At 33.6% G+C, this 27,763-nt stretch overlaps 1 protein-coding gene across 7 annotated transcripts in view; it reads left to right on the top strand.

Annotated features, from left to right (window-relative positions):
* PTPN12 (protein tyrosine phosphatase non-receptor type 12) overlaps positions 1 to 27,763 on the top strand; it is an 88,655-nt gene that overhangs the window by 33,251 nt on the left and 27,641 nt on the right. For 6 of the 7 annotated variants that reach the window (XM_064575379.1, XM_064575375.1, XM_064575374.1 and 3 more), the window contains 7 exons: positions 5,356 to 5,464; positions 13,900 to 13,976; positions 15,823 to 15,918; positions 16,741 to 16,779; positions 18,835 to 18,906; positions 23,411 to 23,470; positions 24,878 to 25,020. In XM_064575379.1, coding sequence (XP_064431449.1) covers positions 5,356 to 5,464; positions 13,900 to 13,976; positions 15,823 to 15,918; positions 16,741 to 16,779; positions 18,835 to 18,906; positions 23,411 to 23,470; positions 24,878 to 25,020 — 596 coding nt within the window. The remainder of the gene's footprint in view (positions 1 to 5,355; positions 5,465 to 13,899; positions 13,977 to 15,822; positions 15,919 to 16,740; positions 16,780 to 18,834; positions 18,907 to 23,410; positions 23,471 to 24,877; positions 25,021 to 27,763) is intronic. The other variant, XM_064575380.1, reaches the window with a different exon arrangement.

Below are 27,763 nucleotides of genomic sequence, written 5' to 3'. Positions count from 1 at the left end.
GACATTGAGGAATTTGGGGCAGTAGCATGTGGCCTGGTAACAGCGTAAGAAGTCTTGAGCTTCAATATTTATTTATGTTCCATCTTATTCCAAAAAGAATTTGAGTTAGCTAAATTTCCATTTTAGCTCTATTACTTTTTGTGTCCATTGTTTTCTTAGTTGTTCTGATTTAAAATCCAGCCAATTAAGCTTATCTCAACGTATTCTGAATTCTAAGTGTTCAGTGATACGAAGAGAATTAGATATATTTTAGAAGTGGAGCTAACACAACTTGCTGATGCATTGGATGTTGTAGGGGAGGTAAAGGAAGGAATCAAGGATGATTCCTAGCTTTTAGACTTGAGCAACTGTTGAATGGTAGTGCTATTTGGACATGTTTGTGATGTCCATGAGACACCCAGTGGACAATACAGTAGACACCTATTTGGAGAGATTCAACAAACATCACACAACACATTATTATTAGCTTAGAGCCTTAGATAAATAATGAAACTGTTCTACCTTGTTAAAGAACTCAAATCTTAACACATAAATGGATACCTTAAATGAGGATAGTTACATTGCACGTGACTTAGAAGCTTTTGAGAATCAGTTTATTGATTTAAGATTAAGGGAATAAAACTTTTGTGTTTTAAGAAATAAAGAAAAAGGGGTACCTGAGTGGCTCAGTTGGTTAAGCGTCTGCCTTTAGCTCAGGTCATGATCCCAGGGTCCTGGGATCAAGCCCCACTTTGAGCCTTACATCAGGCTCCCTGCTCAGCGGGGAGCCTGCTTCTCCCTCTCTCTCTGCCTGCCGTTCCCCTGCTTGTGCTCTCTCTCCCTGTCAAATAAACAAAATCTTTAAAAAAAAGAAAAATAATTTGGAACTTTAAAACAAAGTGAATATTAAGCTTCATTTTTGTTTGCATCAAAAATTCTAATGTGTTAGAGACATCTGTATGACTTGTTTAAGAAAGCTCAATAAGTAAATGAATTCACCCATTTTTAATGTGATTTGCATTAGATCTTGGTCTATAAAGTCCAAGAAGATAGTCTAGTCTGTGCCTTCAGTTTTATAGTTTAGTGGATGAGACCGGAAAGATTGAAATCTCACAAGTGGTAATAGAGCAATGTATTATTGACTCTTCACGGTGCTGGGGGCTGAGGAGCTGTTAAGGGAAAGGTCAAGAAAGCTTTCACAAAGGAAATAACACTTTAGCCAGAGTCCTACTGTTAACTCACCAGCAAGGGTAAAAATTGTCAAACTATGATGTTGAGGGGCGGAGGGTTGCTCGTGGTGGTGGTGTGGCTGAAGCATCAAATTCTTAAGTAAGAGAATGTTACAAAAAGAAGCTAGGAAATTGGACAGACAGCATTCAAAATGTTATAATTAAACAAGGAATTGGTAGTTTAACTTGGAGGTGATGGACCCACGAGAGGATTTTTAAGGGAGGGACTAAAAATGATCAGATTTACCTTTTCGGACAGTAACTCTGAGATAAGAAATATTTAAAAGAATTTATTATGTGACTTTTTCAAGATGTTTAAGGGTAGACAGTTGCAAATCTTAAAGTCTTTTTGTTTTGTTTGTTTGCATAGTTAAAAAAAATCCATATATGATATAGGGTATGGTATCTATAAGCTTATGTAAATACACCACTTAGCTACAATTTGCCGAGTTAGGATAGTAAATGATTCAAAGTACTTTCTTGCTTAGGATTATATTAAATAATTATGTTAAACTTAATAAATGAATTATTTTTTTTAAAGATTTTATTTATTTGAAGAGACAGACAAAGCCAGAGAGGGAACACAAGCAGGGGGAGTGGGAGAAAGAGAAGCAGGCTTCCCGCCAAGCAGGGAGCCCAGTGTGGGCTCGATCCTAGGACCCTGAGATCATGACCTAAGCCGAAGGCAAACTTTTAACGACTGAGCCACCCAGGCACCCCAATAAATGAATTATTTTATTGGTGTTTTAGTTCGGTGCTATTTTCACACACACTGTCACATGCAGTATATTTATGAATAAGATTCCTTAGTATTTTATGTTTCTCAATTAATTAATTTCCTAGTAATTAATTTCACCTAGAGACAATGAAATTGGTGGCCAGGAAGTTAAAATGAAATTACATGTGTAGATACTTCCATTTCATATAGTTAAATGAGCTTTGGTGCTACCCCTACTTCAAGCACTATTTGGACATTAATTTTGATGTATTAAAAGAATAAAATCTTTTGCTTAGGCCAGCATTCAAATCTTATTCTAAGATTAATGTATTTAACATACAAGCATTTAATATGTTCTGGGGTACAGAACATTACAAATATTAATCTGATCATAATCTTATACTCACAGAGCTTACAGTTGAGCCGGGGAAATAAGATGTATACTCCTTATGTATTTATCATAAAGAGAAGTAAATGGTGTTTTAAGAGTGCATATAAAATCTAAAAAGAATTCAGAAGGGAAAGATTATTTTTGCATGAGAGGGATAAGAAACTTTGAAGGACCTAGGACTTAAAAGATGGGTAAGATTTGGAGGCTTATTTACTGAGTGTGGGTATTATCCTCATATTACAGAAGATGAGACAGGTTAAATATATTCATTGTCATACAGCTAGAAAGTGGCAGATCCAGAATTTTAATTGAAACAACTAACTGTAAAGCTGACCCTATTTTGTTTTGTTAGGAAATATGGCCTTACTTGGTATCTTTTTAAAACATTTGGGTAGAATTTTTTGATGTCAATTTTTTAAGTACAAAGTTTTCATGTTTAATGGACCACCTTTGTTTTATTTATACTACACCAGAGATGAGTATTGCCAATGGATATGAAACTTTAAGTACACTACTTATGTAGACTTATTTAATAGAACATTGGAAGCTTGAAGTAGAAAGCGTACCATGCATGCTGTGCTGGGCTTTAAGAAAACTGGATATATAAAAATTCAAACTCAAATGAGATGTTTATTTGTACACAAAAGTGTTCTTATGTTTTATTATATGAAAAATGCAGTCATTTCACATAAGAACTTTATTTTGCCCATTTCTCAATAACATAATTTGTCATGTAAAAAAAGAAATGATTGGAGTGATTGCAGGTATTCCAGAAGTGCATTAACATTTTATAATTAAATTCATCCCCTCTTCCCTTTTCTTTGTAGTTATATACATTTTTTTCAGTGATTGTTACCTAATTCCTTTTCCCCCTGTGTTTCTGCAAGTGTTTAGATTGATAACCTTCTGTAAGTCACAGTCACATACAGTATTTTGTAATGCATTAAGATACTATAAATAACTGAAAATTAAAATCTTTGAGCAAAAAAATACAGAGATTCTAATTAAATATGTAAGATGTATATGTGTATAACTGGGAGGGTCTTTGTTAACATGGATGAAGAAAATCATGAGCAATCTTTTCTATTCCCTTTAATTTTTTTAGCATTTAATTTTCTAAAATCTTTTTAAGTTTTTATTTTATTTAAGTAATCTCTACAACCAACGTGGGGCTCAAACTCATGACCCTGAGATCAAGAGCTGCATTCCTCCAACTAAGACAGCCAGGTGCCCCTTTAGCATTTAAATTTTTGAATAGGCAATACATTCATATAATCTCTAATAAGTATGAAATGATATATAGTAATGTTTCTTTCCCATCCATTTCCTATAGCTATTCATTTCTCTTCTCCACCAATAACAACAACCTTGTTCAGTTTCTCTCCCAGAGATATTTTATGCACATGTACAAGAAAATGCAAATATATTTTTATTCTTAACACCATCGGTAGTGTATTACATACACTGTTGTGTTCCCTGCTTTTTACACTTAATATGTATTTTGAGGCATTTCCATATCCCTATATGAAGAGCTTCCTTGTTTTCAGTTATATCATATTTAATTGTATGAATGAAACAAATTTAGCCAATCCTGTATTAATAGACTTTTATTTGCAGTCCTTTGCTGTTTTAAATAATGCTACAGTAACTAACTTTGTGCATAATATGTCATTTCACATGTGCCGTTTAGAGGACAAATTTTTAGAAGTACACTTGCTGGGTTAAGGGGTTATGTGTATTTGTAATTGCCAAATTACCCTCCTTAGGGCTTGTGTTAATGTTCTCTTCTACCAGCATTGTATTGAAGTTTTGGTTTTCTCACACCCTCACCAACATTCCATTTACTCTTAAATACAATTTTTTCCCCTAATCTACTTTTGAGAACCTTATTACCATAGAAAATAGCCTCATAAATGTGGATAATTTAATTTCGGCATTGTGATAAGGCAGAAAAATGTGTATTCCTGTTTTAGGTCTCTAATACTGTCATTATAAAGTTTAGTAGTTTTTCAAAGAAAACAAAAGATTCACTATTCTGTGTTAAATTGTCTACTTATAAGATTATTTCAAATGCTGTATATTGAAGTATATCATAACAAGAATATGTTAAGAATCTTAAATAAGTTCTGTGATTTAAAAAAAAAAATGTTTTGTTGCTTAAACCTCAGCATCACAAGTAGCAAAAGTAAAATGGTAAAAAAGTTAAATGTTACCAGACTTTTTGTTCATTTCATTTGTAGTCAATAATTCATTGAATAGTAAAACCAGAATGCCTTCAATATGTCTTTAAGCTTGGAAGAAAGTAGGCTTCTTTGAAATTAAATTTCAGCAATGTAGTTGAGTAGTGAATTTAAACAATTCACAATGCTGACTTTCAGTGCTTCTGAAAGCAGGAAGTGTATTACTGACACGCAGAAATATTCCAGCCCAAAGAACATCCCTACTGCCATATGTGGTAAGAATTTGTCACTAACTCACAAACCACTTCTGTAATGCAGTGAATAAGCAGAATTGGTCTTTGTTGGACATTTCCAATTCAATATGAAAGAACTTTGTTTTGCAGTGTCTTATAAGTAATTATTAGCTTATGCCTTGGAAGGAGCCTGGCACATCATGGGTGCCCAAGGTTTATTGAGAGAAGGAATAAAGAAACTTGTACATAATCTTTTAGGCATGATTTACTTGGTTTTAGGGACCCATAGTTAAACACAAAATGTTGAATAAGTTAAGGACTGAGTTAAATATTCTGACTCAACTTATTAATGATTTCTTTAAATAAAATTGCTTACTTTTATTTTAGTGTCCCCTTTCAATGCTATTTGGAAAATTAATCTTATGTTTGCACTTATGGTTAAAAAAAATTATCCTTGGGGTTAATTATTAAGGGATAGGGAGATACTGTGAGCCTAGAAAACCAGGAAAATGAGCTGTAAGGAATTGGGGTTAGCAGAATTCAATACAGAGCTATTTATAAATCATTAAAATTTTGAAAATATTAATGTTTTTATAAACTTGAATTTTTTTGTTTATATTTTAAGCGATTAAGAAGATTGTCTACCAAATATAGAACAGAAAAGATTTATCCCACAGCCACTGGAGAAAAAGAAGAAAATGTTAAAAAGAACAGATATAAGGACATACTGCCATGTAAGTTTGAAATGCCCTCATAGAATGATTAGAAAATGTTAATTAGCGGCTTGTAGCCTAAACTAGTTTTATTCTTCCTAATGCGTTTGATTGTAAAGGAGTTACTAATTAACTTCCCTTTACAGTACTCTATAATTCGTAATTGTGCTTCTTGTTTTTCCTTCTGAAAGTACTTTTTGTTTTTTACTTTTTTCTTTAAGCATCACAATTACTCTGATACTTACTTTTAAATACAAAAAAAATCCAAGTAAGAATGTCTTTTGTGCACTCCCTGTTCAAAGAAGGTATTTTGTTAAAATAAAATAGATAATTCAGTAAATATAATGGAATAAATTTTATAAAATGCTAAAAATACTAGCTCTTATCTATTCACAATTAGAACCTTGATTGATTAATTATGCATGAAAACATGAACCATAAGGGGATTCATGCCTGCATATCTGCTTTCTCAGTAGGCTCAGTATGTGTCTCTGAAGAGTATACCTTAGACTGACAGCATTATATTATAATAATATAATTATATTCTTAAAAAGCATGGTTTTTGGCAAAATACCTTTAACTCTAAAAGCATGCATACTTAAGTGTGTTCCTATTTTACACAAAAACTTTACATCGTACATGCTATCTCTTAAAGCTGCTAATAGTCTTTTTCTTTGGGCGCCTGGGTGGTTCAGTTGGTTAAGCGACTGCCTTCGGCTCAGGTCATGATCCTGGAGTCCCTGGATCGAGTCCCGCATCGGGCTCTCTGCTCGGCAGGGAGTCTGCTTCTCTCTCTGACCCTACCCCTCTCATGTGCTCTCTCTCATTCTCTCTCTCTCAAATAAATAAATAAAACTTAAAAAAAAAAAAAAGTCTTTTTCTTTTCCTTCAACTGTCTTGAAATAGCTACATTCCATGGCACCATTCCCTCAACTCTCACTTGTTGTTTTCCCCAGCCTTAAGTTAAGTTATAATTGACAAATCTCATTAATTTTTAAAGGTTGTTCTCTCTAAAATGTCTTTGATAAAGTTTTCAGTGACTTTATTTGTGCCAGATTTAGTAGTCTTTTTTCAGTGCTTACTCCTCTATCTGTTAACCATTTTGATGCCATTGACTAGTCTCTATTTCTGAAATTTTCTTCTTCCATAAAATCCTTCTTTCAGATTGGCTTATCCCTCTCTTTCTCATTGTCTTCTTTGCATAAATTTAATCCTCCAGCTTTTTCTTGTTGTTGTTCAACTGTATTCTCAGCTGTGGGATCAGTGGGTGTCCAGTATTAGCAGAATTACTAAGTGGCAAGTGTACATAGTATAATGGTGAAGAGTTTTGGCTCTGGAAGTTCAAATCCTAGCTCTACCACCTGCTATTTATATGACTTTAAACTCATCCTTTCTGTGCCTTTTTTCCTCATCTATAAAATGGAGATTAAAGTAATAATACTCTTTATGATTATTTTGAGCATTAGATAGGTTAGTGCATCTTAAAAAGCTTAGAATTATACCTAGCACATTGAAACTAAACATTCAGCTTTTGGAAAATACAGTCCACTTTCTTACCAATCCCCCTCAGAATGGTGGATGGTGTGGGTTTCTGGACAGTTTTTATTAAGTAAGATAATCTCAGCATACTCTTAATGTACTCTGGAATTAATGCATATACTTTTAAAGAGATAATTTCTCTAATTTCTTTTTCTATCATCTGGGGAAATGAATCTTAAACAGCTCCAGCTTTCTGTTTTCATATGTTGTGTTTTATTCATTCATTTTACAAGAAGCTTTGAGCAAATACTGTATGCTGGAGATGCAGCAGCAAACAAACTCAAAAATCCCTGCCTTTATGGAGTTTATATTCTAGTGAAGGGGGAATAGACAGTAAATACAAATAACATATATGGTCTCTCAGATGGTGGTTAGTGGTATTGAGGATAATACAGTGGGCATGAGGTACATAGAGACAGCTGAGACTAGAAGGGGGGGAAACTTTACAATTTTAAATAGAGACAGAGGGAGACATTAAGTGGTGTGCTATAAAATTGGCCCTCTAATAAATAAAAACCTTAATTTGTGTTGTTTGTCAATTTCTGTGGTAAATGGACTATTTGCCATAATCAACACAACGAAACTTTGTGGTAGGTACTAGTATATGCCATTTTGCAGATGGGAAACTGAGACAGAAATTAAATAGCTTGTCACATAGCTAATAGAATTGATGAAAATTTAAACTCAGGTGATTTTTGTCCAGAGCACTAGTTCTCAACTAGGGTGATTTTGCCCCTAGAAGAGACAGTTAGCCAATGTCTGGAGACATTTTGGTTGTCACAACTGGGATATGGAATGGCACGCTGCTACTGGCATCTAGTGGGTAGAGGCTAAGGATGCTGCTGCATCCTATAATACAGAGGCTACAGCCTCCCCACAAACAAAGAATTAACACAAGGCCAAAATGTCAGTAGTGCTCAGGTTGAGAAGCCTTGCCCTAGATCCTGAGCTCTTAATCATTGTGCTATAGTCAGACTGGCAGTGTCTTTTTTCCTTTTAAGTTATTTAAGGTTTGATAAGTCAGTTTCCAATAAATTTCTAGTCATTTTAATTTGGAAAATTATATTAAAAGCAATTGGATTTAGAGATGTATATTTACTTACTGTCATAAAAATAATATAAGTTGTCAGTTTCCTTTGCATGTTTAGCATGTCCAGTGCTTCCAGACACAGTATTTTTTTAAACAGCTTGATTGAGGTATAATTTACATACCAGGTATAATTTAAATATACAATTCAATAATTTTTAGTAAATTTATATAGAGTTGTGCAGCCATTGATACAATACAGTTTTAGAGCATTTCTATCAACCCTCAAATGATCGTTTATGCCAGTTTGCAGTCCTTAGCCCCAGGCAACCACTAATGCTTTCTGTCTCTAGATTTGCCTATTCTGGAAATTTCATGTAAATGTAAGTATACAATATGTAGTCTTTTATGTCTGGATTTTTTCATGAAGCATGTTTTTGAGGTTCATCCATGTTGTAGCATCTATCAGTAGTTCATTCCTTTTTATTGTTCAATAATATTGCATTGTATGGATATATCACATTTTGTTTATCCATTCACCAGTTGATGAACATTATGAATAATGCTACTATGAACATTTCCATACAAATCTTTATGTGGACATACGGCTCTCTTTCTCTTGGGTAGATAACCCAGGAATGGAATTTCTGGATCTACGGTACCTTATGTTTAACTTTTTAAGAAACTGCTAAACTGTTTGTTAAAGTAGCTTTGTACCATTTTACTTTCCCACCACCAATATATGGGGGCTCGTTTCTCCACATTCCTTTTTACTGTCAGTCTTTTTGAGTATAGTTATTCTAGTGGGTGTGTAGAGGTATCTCTTTGTGGTTCTAATGTGCGTTTCCCTAATGACTAATGTTGAGCATCTTTTCATGTTCTTTTAGCCACTTGTATATCTTCTTTGGTGAAAAGTCTCTTCAAATTCTTTGTACTTCCATTAGATTTTTTTTTTTTTTTAATTCTATTGAGTTGTGGGGTGCCTGGGTGGCTCAGTCGGTTAAGCATCTAGCCCTGCATTAATCTAGCCCTGCATTGGGCTCCCTGCTCGGCAGGGAGCCTGCTTCTCCTTCTCCTCCCTGCTTGTGTTCTCTGTCTCTCTGTCTCTCTCTCAAATAAATAAATAAAATCTTTTAAAAAAATAATTCTATTGAGTTGTTAAAGTTCTTTTTTTTTTTAAAGATACTATTTATTTATTTGATGAGAGAGACAGCGAGAGAGGGAACACAGCAGGGGGAGTGGGAGAGGGAGAAGCAGGCCTCCTGCCGAACAGGGAGCCCGATGTGGGGCTCGATCCCAGGACCCTGGGACCATGACCTGAGCCGAAGGCAGACGCTTAATGACTGAGCCACCCAGGCGCCCCGAGTTGTTAAAGTTCTTTGGCTGTCCTAGATACAAGTCCTTCTTTACATACATGGTTTGCAGATTTTTTCCTCCCAGTTAATGGCTTGTATTTTTATTTTCTTAAGGTTTCTTTTCGTTTTCTTAAGGTGTCTTTTAAAGTGTGCAAGCTTTTTTAATTTTGATGGAGTCCAATTTATCAGTTTTATGGATCATGCCTTTGATAGTCTGTCCATGAACTCTGCCTAATTCAAGATCACAAAGATTTTCTGTTTTCTTATTTTTCTTCTGGAAGTATTGTAGCTTTAGCTTTTACATTTAGGTCTATAATCCATTTTCAGTTAATTGTCTGAAATAACCTGTATGTAGGATTGTTCTAATACCATTTGTTGAAAAGACTGTCCTTTCTCCACTGAATTGCCTTGGTACCCCTGTTGGAAATCATTGGACCATAAATGTAAGGTTTTTTTTTTTCTGGACCCTTAATTCTACTACACTGTTGTATTCTTAAGCCAGTATCATACTGTCTTCATTATGGTAGCTTTGTAGTAAGTTTTAAAAGCAAGAAGTATTAAGGCCTCCAACTGTGTTCTTATTTTTTAAAATTTATTTGGTTCTTTTTGTTCCTTTGCATTTACATATAAATTGTGGGATCAATTTGTCAATATCTGCAAAAAACCCTTAATGGATTTTGTAAGGATTGCATTGAATCTGTGGATCAGTTTGGGGAGAATTGCCATCTTAGACCATATTGATTCTTCCAATCTATGAACATGAATTGTCTCTCTCCATTTATTTAGATCTTTAATTTCTCTCAGTAGTGTTATTTGGTTTTTAGTGTACAAGTCTTGTGTTTATTTTTTTAAATTCTTTATCTGAATGAAAAATTTTTTTAAGATTTTATTTATTGTGAGAAAGAGAGAGCAAGCACGCACACCTGGGGGAGAGGCAGAGGGAGAGGGAGAAGCAGGCTCCCTGCTGAGCAGGGAGTCCGATGCAGGGCTTGATCCCAGGACCCTGAGATCATGACCTGAGTCGAAGGCAGGCGCCCCTGAATGAAATTATTTTATTCTCAAATTCTTTATTAGTAGCACATAGAAATACAATTTATATATATATATATATATTTTTTTTAAAGATTTTATTTATTTGACAGAGAAAGACACAGCGAGAGAGAGAACACAAGCAGGGGGAGTGGGAGAGGGAGGAGCAGGCCTCCCGCTGAGCAGGGAGCCCGATGCGGGGCTCGATCCCAGGACCCTGGGATCATGACCCGAGCCGAAGGCAGACACTTAACGACTGAGCCACCCAGGCGCCCCTACAATTTATATTTTTGTATTGATTTTTTTTAATCTAGTGACCTTCCTGAACTCATTTATTAGTTTAGTAGTTTTTTATGGATCCTTTAGGATTTTTTAGATACTGAGTCATTTTATCTGCCAAAAAATGACCGTTTTACTACTTCCTTTCTGATCTGAATGCCTCTTTTGCCTTGTTCTACTAGTTAGAACCGCTAATACATTGTTGAAGTGGCAAGAGCAGACATTTTTGCTTTTGATCCATTAAAAGTAGTTTCATCATCGTTCAAAGATTATATGGGTTTTTCTAGAGCTATCTTGGAGATTTGATTCATTTTATACTAGAATACTGAGGCCAGTTCCAGAATTAAGAAATATCTAGATGCTCTTGTGTCAAGAATGATCTGTGCTTTGTCTGCTAAGAGGACTAAAATCCAGCTGGCTAGGCTTTAGAAGTGATGGATCAGGGTGCCTGGGTGGCTCAGATGGTTGGGCATCTGCCTTCGGCTCGGGTCATGATCCCGGGGTCCTGGGATCGAGTCCCGCATCTGGCACCTTGCTCGGCAGGAAGCCTGCTTCTCCCTCTCCCACTCCCCCTGCTTACATTCCCTCTCTCACTGTCTCTGTCTCTGTCAAATAAATAAATAAAATCTTAAAAAAAAAAAAGTGATGGATCAGTGTAATACACATATTGTAATTTAATTATGAAGATTCTTGTTTTTCCCTGAGACCTAGGATTTAATCACTAGGAAGTTTCGGTTTCTTCAGAGGTGACAGTATTTAAATATTTTCTTTTTGTTGCCATAGGTTGTTGATGTTTGTTTGGGGGAAAAATGTTGTGTAGAGAGCCTCCTGTGTGGCCAGTCTTGGTTTTATCTGTTTGGAGTTGGGTTCTTGGGAGATTATAAAGGCAATCAACAAAACCATGGAGAGGAATGATTGTTTTAATTTCTTTAATATTCTTTAAGTTATACGCATTTATGCTTTTAATAGGAGCACCAATGAAAAATCGAAAATACACGTGATGATGTGTTACGTTACATAAGCAACCTAACGTTGGTTTTTAAAATTATCGGTAATATACTGTGATTATTTGGTATAAAGCAATGACTACAAAATTGGTTGTGTTTTAGAGTTTAAAATAAGCTATTTTTCTGCCCCATCTTGAAGTTACTGAATCAAACTTACTACAGAATATGCTACTCAGAAGTCTTGTATTTTAATTTGCTTTTTCCAGCCCCCAGGTGTTGTATGATTAGAGATAGATGAAATAAGATTGGCAAAATGTTGAAATTATTTAGTATTTGTCTTTTTCTAACTTTAATTGCCTTTAATATTCATCGTCCCTGGATTAGAAAGGACCGTTATAATGATAATGGCATCTTACATATTACATGCTATGGTTCTTTCCAATCTGGATACTTGTGAATATTAGGCAATCCTACTGCTTTAGGATTTCCTAGACTCAGAGTATCTTCCCCCAAATATTTATTACTACAAATGGAAAGATAGTAACTTTACAGTGGGCGACAACCAGGCGACACCATATTAACCAAGTATTCAAGGTTAATATCACAAATAATATGGAATTGACATCATAAGCCCCTTGGTGTGTCTTCTCACTGAGAAGGACACATCATTCTCTGGTGTTCTTGCCAAAAATGCATAAACCTCATTCCAATCATAAGAAAAAAAAAATGAGTCAAAGCAACTTTGGTAGACTGGAACAAACTAAGGAGAAATAGTAACTACATGTAATGTGGGATCCTGGAAAGAGAAAAAAAATTTTAAGAATCAACACAAACCCTGGAACAAAACTATTTGCATTACCTATGACTAAAGACTCATTTTTCTTTTTTTCATATAAATCGGTAGGAAAACATAGACATTGGTAAAAATGTGCAAAGGACATAAAGAAGCAGTATATGGTAAAAGAAATCTCAGTAATCAGTTAACTGAAAAATGTGCGACCACTTGCATAGTTCAAGAAATACAAGTGTGATTTTTTTACTTTTTAGAATGTCACCTGTTAAAAAGTATAATACCCAGTCACTCTTACAAATAGCATTTGTACTGTGTAAGTTAGTATACACCTTTTAGAAGGCAAATAGCATTTCTTCTTTTAGGAACTTACGTTATACCACTGCTAGCAGTGAAAGCAGATACATGTACAGCAGTGTTCAGCGTGGTAGTGTTTTTAATAGGAAAAAATGGTCCATCAGTACTGTAGCTGGTTAAATAAATGATGAAACATCCATATAATGGATTTTATGTAACATGTGAATAAAATAGACCTGTATTATGTTAGCTCTGGGAAGAATTCCAGGATATAGGATTAACTGAAAAGCGAGATAACAGAATATGGGATCATTGCATTTGCAGTTTTCAAAGTATGTAGGTATATGCATAAAAATTACTTCTGGAAGGAAAAAAGAACCTTAATAGTGTCTTTGTTGGGAAAGAGAGACCTGGACTTCAAGGACAGGGGAAGATTACTTTTCATTTTATACCTTTCTTTAAGGGGCACCTGGGTGGTTCAGTTGGTTAAGTGTCTGACTCGATCTCAGCTCAGGTCTTGGTCTTGGAGTCATGAGTTCAAGCCCATACTGGGCTCCATACTTGCATGGAGCCTGCTTAAAAAAAAAAAAAAAAGCCTTTCTTTAAAATCTGATTTTTAAAAATTGTATACATATTACCTTTATTTGAAAGAATAAAATTGCAATTTTATAAAACTAATGAAATTTATATTTTTGAACTTTTTTGTAAAGATTGTTTTTTTACCTTAATTTGGCCATTACCTAATAATATTATTGCCAAGTGCAGTATTTAGCACTTTTTATGCATCATACTTCATGTGTCATAATTTACTTAATTTTTGTAATTTCTTGTAAAATATGAAAGCTGCATTTCCTAATAAGAATTTTGGCAAATGAGCTTGTACATTAGTGGTTAGTGTCCGCTGCCTCATATGCTTGTTAAAAAACTGCAGAGGCTTCGCCCTGGGCTCTTGTCTAGCAAATCTGGGATGATGCCCAGGAATTTGTATTTTAAAAGAGTTCCTGAGATTATTCTGATTACAGCTTTAAAACACAGCTTTACATCATCAGATTTTTGTTTTTATAGACTTATTTTCTATAAATATGATGTTAGAAATTGTTTTTTAAAGAAAATATTTTTGAGCTATATGGCTTATTAGACCACATGTCTACCAACAGGACATAATTTATGAAATCCTTTTTTTTTTCTTACAGTTGATCATAGCCGAGTTAAGTTGACTTTAAAGACTCCTTCTCAAGATTCAGACTATATCAATGCAAATTTTATTAAGGTATGTATTAACTTCAAATGATGTTTCTCTGCCCTACTTAATGTCTTCCTACATACTAGTTTTATTAAAATTTTTTAAATTGCCTAAATATACCAATAGCAAAAACAAAACAAAACAAAACAAAAAACAAAAAGAAAATCACAGCCCTGACACACTCTTTATGTGGTGTCCTTCTAACCTTATTCGTAAAGATAAAGAGTTTTGCTTAGTATCATGATAGTTGAGATTGCTTTCTATTTTTTCTTTTTTTACATTGAAGGCTTATAAACAATATACTAATTGTTAAATCATCTTCTCCATTGTCCCTTTGGGTTTGTATACACAAATGTATATACATGGTTATTCCTTGTTGTTGAACTCTATAGGTTGCTTCCAATTTTCTTGATGGTAATATTGCAGTGAACATTGTTATTCTTTTGAATAATTTCTTAGGATAGATTATCAGGGCTGGAATTATTGGGTAATACTGATTTAAAATTATAGAATATAAGTTTAGATAAAAACCTTTTGAAAATTGTCACTGTGTTTCGAGTGGCAACCCAAGTGAATACAAGATTAAATACAGCCTTTATGTAGATAACCATTTTTGGATACTCTCATATCGAAAGCAGTCAAGTTCTTGCATAGCAGTTACCAATAGACAGATTCAAACTGCTACTTGATTAAATAAAAGACTACTTTGTTCCATTAGTTATTCTGTTTTTGAATGACAGTATAATTTCAGTTCTTTTATATATGGTATTTATAGATTTTTTTTTTTTAAAGATTTTATTTATTTATTTGAGAGAGAGAGAATGAGAGAGAGAGAACACATGGGAGGGGATAGGGTCAGAGGACGAAGCAGACTCCCTGCCGAGCAGGGAGCCCGATGCGGGACTCGATCCAGGGACTCCAGGATCATGACCTGAGCCGAAGGCAGTCGCTTAACCAACTGAGCCACCCAGGCGCCCCTATAGATATTTTTAAAAAATATTTTGTTGACAAAAATATTAAGGTGGTACGAGTTACATGGTAAAATTAATATTAACCCATGTCAACATTAAACAGTCAAGATTTCAAATAAAACTTTTTTCCCCAAAAAAATTTTACTAAAATTATGGCAAAACCCAAAATTAAGAAGTTAAACAAAAACTAATATGTAGGTGGTTTCCTGTTTAGATGTTGTCAATGTTGATATTCTTTTATAAGGACATTTGTTAAAAGTACTAGTTTTGCGGGGCACCCAGCTGGCTCAGTCGGTGGAGCATGCAACTCTTGATCTCAGGGTTGTAAGTTTGAGCCCCACATTGGGTTAAAGATTACTTAAATATAAAATCTTTAAAAACCAAAAAAAGCTCCAGTTTTTAATTCTACTTAGTAACATTGATTTATTTTTTTATTCAATTATGTGCTAGTTTAGTATTTTAGTCTGTTGTCTTATTTGGTATATTCCCAGGTTTCTTATTAGATATGTATATAGTAGGCACTCAATAAATCTTTTAAGTTGAGTAAATAATTGAAGGTAGCTGTGGAAGAATGTAGCTAAGAAAGAACTATCAGGTAGTTTTACTATTGTTTTTAGAATCAAAGCATGCTTCTTTATGTTTCTTTCTAGTTAGCTTTGTTGACTAGGTATTGGGGCTTTTTTTTAAAGCCAGGTAAATAGTAATTTGTAAATTAGCATAAGGCAATTTATTTATCAATTCTGTGTGCCATGTCTAATAAATACACAAAAATAGGATATTGTTTGGAAATACTTCAGGTGAAAAGAGGAGTATTGCTAATAAAATTTGAAACCTTAGATTTTAGGTAAGGAAATATTTTTAGTAATTGTAATAAATATGAAATTTCCTTTTAACCATTTTAGGGTGTTTATGGGCCAAAAGCGTATGTGGCAACCCAAGGACCTTTAGCAAATACAGTAATAGATTTTTGGAGGATGATATGGGAGTACAATGTCGTAGTAAGTAATTTAATTTTCATAATCTATTTTGAGAAGTATTATATGTAATGACATAGGATGTTTTGCTGAATAAGGAATGAGAAGACTTTTTAGCCATAATGATATGTTAATTATAACTAATGTTTACTAAAAAGACTGAAATTGAAGTCTAGGATGTCTCATTCGAGTCTCACAAATTAGTTGAAATATTTTAAGAAGAGTGGTGATAATACTTTAAATCTTTTCCTCAGTCAGTTAACTAAGAAGATACCTACCGTAAGATGGATTAATAGATGGATAGAGGGATAGCTATGTGATAGAAGAAGAGTGAAGTCTTAATGGTAGAATATAGATGGTAGCTATACAGTGTTTACTTCAGCTTTGCTATATGTTTGAAACATTACATTATAAAATGTTGGGATGAAGAAGCAAATCTAATAACCTTTTTGTTTAAAGATAGTATTAAATGCATTCAACTTTCAGATAATTTTATTAAATATATTTTAAATACGTTTGGTAAATATGCTAAAGGTGATATTTTAATGTAATTTCAAAAGTCAGAGGCCAATCTATAAGGATCATAAAATTTAATTCAAATTAAATACATTATGTTAATTGAAGCCAATTTAATTTGTTGCTATATAGTTATCCCTTGATTGTAAGGTGTGATTTTGATCATTTCTTTAACTCCTACTTTTAATATTAAAATTGCTTTTTTTGACAGGCCAGGTATAATTTTACTCAGAGTAAAAAGTAATTCTTGAATTCATATTTTATTTAAAAAGTAAAATTGTGTTTAACTGATACAGTCTTTATCTCATCCCATCTCCTATTTCTTTTTAGATCATTGTGATGGCCTGTCGAGAATTTGAGATGGGAAGGGTATGTATACCTATTAACACTTAAAGTAATTGTGGAGGATCCTTTTTATCACTTCATTTCTAGGGATATATGGTTCCTGATTCTTTATTCTATTCTGAGCCTAAGTAGTTAAGGTAGATACTTCTTTTTTGTGTTCTGTTATTGGTTTTATTTGATAAAAGGAACATCATAATCTCTAAAAAGCACATAAACTTTTTTTTTTTACATTTCATAAGTATGTTTTATGATACACTTAAAATAATAGATACTGTATTATTACTTAGTCTTTCGAAGTTTAATGGTGGTGTAAATAGAACACTATTTATGGCCTGCAGTAGAGAGGAATAAATTGAACAAATGAAAATTAATTCAATAAAGTAATTTTGATTAATTATATCAATTTATAGCTGGAATATTCTGATTTTTCTGTCTGAGAATACCACTAAAATTTTTTGTTTGTTCATACTATCTTCAAAAGCAAAGAGAACAAAATTCCTTAATCTGAAGTTTTTAACATTGGTATTTTTATACTCTGTGCAAGTAAAATTAGTTTTAAAACCATGTGATCTCCTGCAGCATCAAGACCAACTAAGTCTTTATGTTGGTGGTGCTAATATATTTACAGAAAATAGGTATTAAATAAAACTTAAGTGTGGTCTTCTATAAATGTGACACATCAGACTTAGAAACAAATTATGTGGTGATTTGAATTTTCCTTATACTAATGTGGTACATTGGTTAAAGTAAAATTTTTTTAAATCTGTTTCACCCATCTCCACACCTACCCTCCCCTCTGGCAAAAAAGTTGTAAAACTTCTTGTTAAATTTTTTTCGGTAAAGGATATATTGCATAAAGAAAGATAGTGCATCTTTTAGTTATGTGAGACATTGTACTACATAAATCATTGGGAAACCAATGTATTGGTGTATTTTAACTAATAATTTTTGTCATTCCTCCCTATTAAATTGGATAGGGAGGAATGACAATATTTAATCCCTATTAAATATTGGATAGAAAATTAGTAGTCTAAGATTAGAAAATACACAAACCAATAAATTAAGTAATTAGGTTATCTGTTTAAGAATTGACAGGATATACTTCAATACCAGTATTATTAATTGTTTGTATTAGAAAATTTAAATTTCACTCTCCTACTGTTTAAGTTACTGTTAAGGTTTAGGATTTATTCCTCCTTTCATTTCTGTTAATGTTTGCCACTTGTATTTCAGTAATAATACTTGATGGAAAAAGGTCATACTGAGTACAGAATTTTTGAAGCTAAAGATTTTGTGATTCATAGTGTTTTGTTAGTAGTAAATTGTCAGTGAGTTAGGACCTATGAATTTATTTGATGAGTTTGACTGATTTTGACCTAATGGAAAGAACATAGATAATGAAATAAAATAAACCTACACTAGCATTTTGACCACGGTGCAGTGAACTATACCCTCTGAGCTTTAGTTTTCTTATCTATGAAACGAATGTGATGATTATAGATTATGCATGTATGATGTTTAGCACATAGTTTTTGGTGTCAATTGTTTATTAGTTTATACCTGGAATATAAATACCAATATATTCCCTACTTAGTTACAACCTGGAAAATTCTTCTTATAGCAAGTAGAGTGTTCTTTCTACTATCCCACAGATTTTATACCTAATGGGAATTCAGCTAGATATTATAGAGATTGTCATTTTACAAACATTAAAACTTGCCTGGCAACCCTTTATACTAAACAGACTTTTTGTGCCAGGCACTTTGTTTTTTTAAAGCAGTGTTTCTTTTCTAGAGGAGGATCTTTGCAATCTACTCTGTTGACCAAGCAGATAGCAATGAACTGCTTAGACACTTATATTAATAAAGTTCCTTTGAGTAATCTTGGAGAACAAATAGTAGCTTACCTTTAAGAACAGTTGGATAAGTGTAAGCTCTTCTAACACTTCGCCTACTGATGACAGTTTTTCTGTCTTCTGGGAAGAGCAACAAGCTGAACACTAGGGCACAGAATATTTGTAGAAGTTCAGGAAAAACTACCATATGGATTACTTACTGACTTTTTTTTTTTGGACAACAGAAAAAATGTGAACGCTATTGGCCTTTGTATGGAGAAGAACCTATAACATTTGCACCATTTAAAATTTCTTGTGTAAGTACTTAGTTATATATATATATATATTATTCAGAAAATTGGGATGCTAGACTTATGAATAATTATAATATGATATGAACCCAGTTTTATATAAGCCAAGCATTCAATATTTCCATGTATACTTAATTATAATAAATATATATTAATAATAATGTTTGTTTTTTGGGGCCCCTGAGTGGCTCAGTCAGTTAGGTGGCTGACTCTTGATTTTGGCCCAGGTCATGATCTCAGGATCCTGGGATTGAGCCCCACATCAAGCTCCGTGCTTGGCAGGGAGTCTGCTTGAGGATTCTCTATCTCCCTCTCCTTTTGCCCCTCCCCCTTGCTCTCTCTCTCTCTCAAATAAATAAATCTTCAAAAAAATAATAATGTTTGTTTTTATACTGCTTTTAAATTTAAAAGCTTTGAAAATGACTTCATAAATGCATAATTTCCTTTTACTTTATTATTTTAATTTTCTGTTAGTCTTTGTATATAAGTCGATAATAAATGTTGTATATAAGAGTAAACAGGGTAACCTAGCTGTGCTTTGAGTGATCTATTTAGAAATTGGTATTAAAGTTGGGGTGCCTGGCTGGCTCAGTTAGTGGAGCATATGACCCTTAATCTCAAGGTAATTGGCATAAAGTAGTAGTTTCAAACTGAAATGGGAAAGAACCTTGATGACTGAAGTATAGTGTATCTTGTTAATCTTTCATATGTTTGTTACGCTATCCAGAAGTTTTGTAATTATATACAAAGATGGTTTTGAGAACTGCTTGATCCTATATGGCAGATAATTTATTATGAAACTTAAAATATATACCTATTTAATAAGCTCTAGAAATGAGTTAAATTCAAGTTCTAAAACTAACGCAGCCAAATCTGAGAAAATGAATTAAAAAACAAAAACAATGAAGGAAAAGCAAAAAAGAGAAGTAAAATATATGAGCTTTTAGAATAGAACCAACAATTTGCTTTTGTTACACCCAATGGCATCTTTTTTTTTTTTTTAAGATTTTATTTATTTATTTGACAGAGACACAGCGAGATAGGGAACACAAGCAGGGGGAGTGGGAGAGGGAGAAGCAGGCTTCCCGCTGAGCAGGGAGCCCAATGGTGGGACTCTGTGGGGCTCAATCCCAGGACCCTGGGATCATGATCTGAGCCCAAGGCAGATGCTTAATGACTGAGCCACCCAGGCGCCCCCAGTGGCATCTTTCTTAATCACCTGAAGGAAATATGTTGTCTTATTTACTCAAACTCAAAGATTATGACTGAACATAGATGAAAATTAAATAACTTCCCTTTATTAGTTAAGGTTTTCCAGAGAAATAGAACCAGTAAGATATGCATATATAAAGAGAAAAAGATTATAGGGAATTGGCTCATACAATCATGGAGGCTGGCAAGTCCAAAGTCTGCAGGGTGGTCAACCAAGCTGGAGACCCAGGGAAATTGACAGTTTAGTTCCAGTCTGAAGACCAGCAACCTGGAAACTACGGAGAGCTATTAGGGTAGCAGTTCTAGTCTAAAGGCAGGCAGGCTAGAGACCCAGAAGGGCTGATACTCACTTCCAGTTTAAAGACAATCTGCTGTACAACCAGGAAGAGCCAGTGTTGCTAATGAAAGTAGTATATTGGAGAATTCTCTCATTTGGGTAAGACTGGTCTTTTTGTTCTAACTGATTGGAAGAGGGCCACTCCCACTATAGAGGCAATCTGCTCTACTCAAAAGTCCACAGATTTAAATATTAATCTTACCCAAAAACACATTCACAGGAACATGAAGAATAATGTTTGACTAAACATCTGGGAACTCCCATGGCCCAGGCAAATTGACACATGAAATTAACCATCACATTCTCCATTGCACAGTGACTTGTTTCTAACCTTGTTTTCTGTGGTTAAGTAAAATATAATTTCTGTGATTTCATTTGTCTCTGGTGAGTTAAAGAAGTCCATAATTTTATGACTTACTTGTACTTAATGGCTTTTAAATTCCTCTGATGCATACACAAAGTTTATTGCTTTCTAAGTTGATGTAGAAAAGGACTCAAGGTGTTTACACTGTCTCCTCTATAAATGCAATGTGATTTTTGTAATGTTAACTATATCTCATAGTTGAATTGCCTGGATTTAATAAGCAGCCAATATTCTAAAGCCCTGGTTAGAATTAACTGTTTGTGGGTTAAATATAAATTTTTAAAATCCTACTGTATTTCATGTTATTTGGAATGGATTAAAAACCAGTACATACTGCTTTGTGTATTTCTGTGAGGGAACACCTCCCTCCTCAGCAATCCGTAAAGTATTCTACAATATTAAGTCCCTGAACAGTTCAGGAAACCTATTTTCTGTGCAGTATAGTTGTGTTGAACATTTGTAAGTTTAAATATAATAAGATATCTGTACTAAATGTTATAATTCAAGTGAAAACAAATAGTGCTTAACATTCAACAACTAAATGAGTTGAAATTTTTGAAGAGTTGGGGTTCAAGATTAGTAAACAACATTTAAAATAATAGAAAGAAAGAAATAGATTATCATTTGGAAAAACATGATTTGACTTTTTTGGGTGATTTTTAAAATTGAACTAAAAGATAATTTAAAAAGTCCCTGTAAGAGACTTGATTTGATTAGCAGTAGCTGATTTGACTTGTCAATATTGGGATTGATCCATGCTAAAGAAGCAAAATTCTTTCAAGATTTCAAATGGAAAGTAATTTGTATGTCTTGTGGTTATTTCTGACAATTCAGGATTTCTTATCACTGATGTAAACAAAAACCAAGTTTATAGGGGCACCTGGATGTCTCAGTCTGTTAAGTGTCTGACTGTTCATTTTGGCTCAGGTCATGATCTCAGGGTTGTGGGATCAAGCCCTGAGTTCGGCTCCATACTCAGTGGGGAGTCTGTTTGGAATTCTCTCTCTCCTCTCCCCCTGCTCTCACACTTCCTCTCTCTTTCTCTCTCTCTCAAATAAATAAATCTTTTTAAAAAATTAAGTTTATAATTAGAAAGCAGGTTGGTGAAAATAGTCATAGTAAGTGACTTGACTACTTGGCATTCGGTTTTTGAGACTGAGAAAAGACAGTATCAGAAGCTCTCTTGGTTTGGGGATGAGAAAGAGGGTAAAGTATTGGTGGGAAAGGGAGGACTACCTAGGAGGAACTTAGTCATATGTTGCTGCATGTAACCACTTAGACCAGGTGTTGGCACGCTATGCCTAGGTCAGTCTGACCCACTGCCTGTTTTGTAAATATTTACTAGAATACAACCATGCCCATTAATTTACATATTTCCCTATCACAACAGCAAAGTTGAGTAGACAAAAGACTTTATGGCCCACAATGCCAAAATATTTACTATCTAGCCTTTCTTAGTAAGGAAAAGTTAAGTCTAGGGGCTTCTGGCTGGCTCAGTCAGTGGAGCCTGTGACTTTTGATCTCAGGGTTGTAAGTTCAGGCCCCACATTGGGTGTAGAGATTACTTAAAAAATAATAATAAAATCAAATTTAAAAAAAAGTTAAGTCTTGGACCAGTGTTTTCATCCATACTCCTTTTTTTTTTGTTGAAAATAAAAACATAAATGTTTTTAATGTTATGTATTTAATGTTATTTGAAAAGTTCAAAATGAACTGCTGTGATTTAAAAAATTAAAGCAGGAATAATATTGAATATTCTTTTTATTAAAAAACAGCACATCCTGTTGTTCTTGACAGTCACCACCCTAGATTATCTGTGGTTTTATATACAAAAGCAGAAAGAATAGTTTCCTAAGGGACAAACTGATATAGTGGCTTCATTCTAATACTTTGACAAATGATACTGAGAGACTTGTAAAGTAATGGTTATGTTGTCATCAATCAAAATAGTAATTTGGAATTTTATGAGTGCGTCTTCTTCCTTCCCAAGTCTACATCCAGTTAACTGAGAGGTGAGTGTTAGGTAGGGAAAATCAGGCTTTAGGGAAAGATAAAATAGTTGAAGATGGTAGTGGGTACTGAACAGTGTACATTTTGTATTATTTTTCTTATATAATTCTGGGGATGGTTGTAACTTTGCAAATATTTTATTGGATGATAGACTTGGTTAAGTAATTGGTTAGCAGACACTTCTGGGTTTTTGTTTTTGGTTTTTAACTGTAAGTAAAACTTAGATAAACAACTTGGTGACTTTTAGAATGGTTTTTTATTTGTTTTGGAGAGAGAGTGTGCGGTGGGAGGGGTGGGTAGAGGGAGAGAGAGAATCTTAAGCAGGCTCACACCCAGCACAGAGCCTGTTGTGGGTCTTGATCTCACGACTTGAGATCATGACCTGAGCCAAAATCAAGTCTGACGCTTAACTGACTGAGCCACCCAGCTGCCCTAGAATGGTTGTTTTTGTAATTACCAGGTATACCTGGAATTTTAATGGTTAATTTTATATTGTGGACTTTAAATTCAAGGTTATTGTTTGTTTTGGTGTGTTTGTTTTTGTTTCAGTGTTCTCACTGACTCACAAGTGTTTTCCTTTATTTTAGGAAGCTGAACAAGCAAGAACAGACTACTTCATTAGGACACTCTTACTTGAATTTCAAAATGTAAGTATTTTCCATTTAGAGACAGTTTCTGAGGATAGTTTTTAAAGAGGATATATAAATTGTATGCCATCTTATCTTACATAGTTAAGGAAGTTTGTTAATTATTTCCCTTATTAAAATAATAAAGAAGATAATCAGAGTGTAACATTTTATTTAGTATTTTCAGCCTTAAGCTTATAAAATTAGATAAAGTAATATAAATTTTAACTTAAAACAATTTTCCTAAATTTACTATATTTGGAATATTTGGTTCTTTGCTGCAAATATTTTTCCTCTATTACAGTAAGCAGATTATAGCATTGTTTACAAAATTATTATTATTATTATTTTTTAAAGATTTTATTTATTTGACAGAGAGAGACACAGAGAGAGAGGGAACATAAGCAGGGGGAGTGGGAGGGGGAGAAGCAGGCCTCCCGCGGAGCAGGGAGCCCGATGTGGGGCTTGATCCCAGGACCCTGGGAACATGACCTGAGGCGAAGGCAGACGCTTAACGACTGAGCCACCCAGGCGCCCCTGTTTACAAAATTATTACCCAGTTTTGCTAGTTTACAACTTTATCGAAACAAACCACCATCAAAGCTAAGTCTTCATTTAGATAGATATTATTTTTACTTGAGGCCTTTGACTTTAGTGTTTCAGATCTATATAAAATAATTTTCTAGGAAGAAATCAAAGAAAATCTGATGGACATTAGAGAATGCCATTTATTGGTTTCTTCCTCGATCTCTGTATTTTTATTATTTTAATTTTTTAAACCATTATGAACAATTAAGCATGTCCATAAAGTGCATCATTCTTCCTCAACTATTATATTTGTAAACATACTTATAGCTCCTACCTTCCTGTTTACAAGTAGACATGGTTCCAGCACTCCATACTTTGAGAACCACTGATCTAAAATAAGGAAATGGATTGGGGTTGGACGAGTTTTGTTTCTGATTTTCTTTTTCAGTTTAAACATTCTGTTAGTCTTCTAATTACAGTAGATTTGAACACAGTGCTTACGATATATTGCTCATCCATTTACTGTGGATTAATTAAAAAATATGCATAGTGTAAGGGTTAAAAGTGCACGCTCTGCAGGTGCTTGGGTTCAGACCCGCATTTGTCACTTGCTGTGAAACATTAGGCAAGTTATTTAATCTTTCTGTCTTAAATTACTTACCTATAAAATGTGGATAGTATTAACAGTGCCTTTCTCATAGCATCACATGAATAAGTAAATTGTTATATATGAAGACCTTATATCAATACTTGGTATATGAGAGTCAATAAATCTAGTTATTTATTTTTTTAAGGCATTGTTAAATACCACATAAATATATTACAAATGACAGTAAAGTGAAATGTGCAGCTTTTATGTATGCTTTTTTTATAACTGTTGAATTACTGTTATTCTTAAAGGAATCTCGTAGGCTATATCAGTTTCATTATGTGAACTGGCCAGACCATGATGTTCCCACATCATTTGATTCTATTCTGGACATGATAAGCTTAATGAGGAAATACCAAGAACATGAAGATGTGCCTATTTGTATTCATTGCAGGTACAAAAGAATTTTCCAAATATTTAAATACTTTGGAATATAAGTGGCATTATAATATGGGTGAAGTTTGGTATTTTGAAACCTAAGTTTTGGAATTACCAAGAGAGATAGGTCATTATATTGGTTTCCAAATAGTAAAAGCTATCTGAATCCTGAGGAAATTTTTCTTCTCTTAATTTTTAATTTACGTTGGATTCTTCTAAAAGACTTAGATAATACTTATTTCATAAAACTGCTATCAGTTTCTCTAAGTGACTTGTATCTACATTCACATTTGTTATAAAGAGTAAATGAAATTTCTCAGACTCAAAAATTTACTGGTTAGTTAAATAGTTCAGAGATTTTTTTAGTGGAGACAGAACGCCAAAGATAGTTTTTCTTATCCAGTAGGTCTGATTGTAATGCTTATTAGTGAGTTGAAAAGGCTGCTTTTTATTTATGGGCCAGAAAGGTGACTTGCTGATGGACATGTGGGAATCAGTTAACAACTTGGTTAATTAAAAAATATTTTTCTATAGTTAATTCAGTGGTTAGTTGACCATTTAATTAAGTAGTTGGCTGTTTAAGAAGAAAAAATCTAATTATAGTAATTGCTTTGACTTGACTTCTTCAGAAGTTAGTCACAATCATTTTTTGTTCTATCAGTGTTGCCCAATGTATATATATATAGTTCATAAATCCAATTTGATAGGAAGGTTTTCCTTTAAAAAATTAAATAGACCATTTAATATTTTTAAACAGCCAAAATAGTATTTTAACTGTAGTGACATACATAAGAGAAAGGAAATCACTTACAATTCCAGTAGAGGTGCTCATTGTTAAAACTTGAGTATATGTCCTTCAGTGTGTGTGTATATTTTTAAAGAATGTTTCCCCATGTAATATAATTGTGTACATTTTTCTAAATCATATAACTATTCTTTCTACAATGAATTATGACTGCCCTATACTTTATATTTAACTTCCATTCCTTGGCATTTACTATGCCTCCCCCATCCTTTTTCATCTATTTTCATTTTTTTAAACATTTATTTATTTATTTTAAAATATTTTATTTGTCAGAGAGAGCAAGAGCACACAAGCAGGGGGAGCTGCAGGTAGAGGGAGAAGCAGGCTCCCCACTGGGCAGATCACTGGGCATGATCTGATTTGGCTCAGATCATGACCTGAGCCAAAGGCAGATGCTTAACCAACTGAGTCACCCAGGCGTCCCCTTTTTCATGTATTTTAAACAATAGTTTAAATGTCCAAGTGGCTGTCTTTGTAGTGAAATCTTTGAGCACATCTGTAATTACTTCATTAGGATAGATATAAGCAAATGGGATTCCTAAGTGAAAGAACATGAACTTTTTCGTGCTTTTAACACATATTTTAAATTCTGTTATCCATAAAGCTAATGCTGATTATAATTAGTTTGTGGGGTGCCCGTTTTCCCATACTCTCCCCAATACTGTTATCTTCTTGTTTGTTTGATTTAATGCCTGAATGACAGGCCACCTTTTTTTTTTCTTGGTAGTTTATATTCTTTTGTGACTTGCTTGTTTGTATACTTTGCCAATTATTTCATAGCAGGCATTCATCTCTTAATAATTATGTTATAAATTCTTCATATATCTTTATATATTGAGGTTGTTAACTTTTAATCATGTTGTAAGTAGCATGGTTTTTAAATGGCTTTTATTCTGCCAGTCTTTTGCCACACATAAATTTTAAGTTGTTATGTAGTCAGAGTTGTGAATCTTCATTTATGATTTCTGTCCATTGAGATGCTTAGAAAGTTCTTCTGTAACAGTCGTACATAAACTACCTTTTTAGCACTTTTATAGGTTTTTTGTAAACATATTTCTAATCCATCTGGAATTTTTTTTTATGATTAAGGTATAAGGTAAGAATCCAGCTTTTGCTCTTGTTAGGCTTACTTTCCCTGTATCATTTATTGAATGGTCTAATCTTTCTCCTTTCATGGGAGAATTCACCATTATGTAATACTTACATATACTTGGATGTGTTTTTGAATTTTGCATTATGTTTCATCAGTCTGGTTGTATATGTCTTTGTAAGGTCACACTTTTAACCATCAAATTTAAATATATGTCATTTAGCCCCTAGTAACTAATGCAGTATGCTAGAACTGTTTTGATGTGAGGAATTGATAAATGTATCAACAGTTAAAAGTTAATATTACTGATGTCCGTTAAGAGCTTTTTAAAAATCATACTAAGTTGCTTATAGATGTATTTTATCAGGAAATCTTAGATGACATGTTTGACAAACTACTCATCTTTCTAAAGGTTTTGAAATATGTATTAAAATGCTACCCAACTTTTTTTCTACCTAAAAATTATTCTGGAGATATCAGTAATATCTTTAATTACTCAGAGTGATTCTCAGTCCTGAGGAGCATGTCTCCTATATCCCTCTAGTTGAGAATCAGTTGCTCTAACGTACTTTTGTCATGTTTTAAAATACAAAAATCCTGCAGAATTCTACTCTACATTCTCCAGGTTCTGTTATTTCTTTAGGAGATGGGAGTGCATCACTCGTCGTTGTTCTTCTGGTGAAATCACTGCTACTGTTCAAACCAATTTCTAGGGCTTGTGGTACTCCTCATCTTTTCTATACCTTTTGCAGATTGAAATGATGTATTGTTTCCTCCTCTACTCTAAGGCACCAGAGCCATATTCGACGTAAATTACATTTCTCTCTGCAAGTTATTATGTTGGCAAGACAGGATTTTCTGAGG

The sequence above is a fragment of the Mirounga angustirostris genome, unplaced genomic scaffold (assembly GCF_029215605.1).
Source record: "Mirounga angustirostris isolate CCGP_5_RB_7025 unplaced genomic scaffold, mMirAng1.0.hap1 SCAF_12, whole genome shotgun sequence".
NCBI classification, from domain to species: domain Eukaryota; kingdom Metazoa; phylum Chordata; class Mammalia; order Carnivora; family Phocidae; genus Mirounga; species Mirounga angustirostris.
The sequence above is the reverse complement of the archived record's forward strand: the minus strand, read 5'-3'. Positions and strand labels throughout refer to the sequence as shown.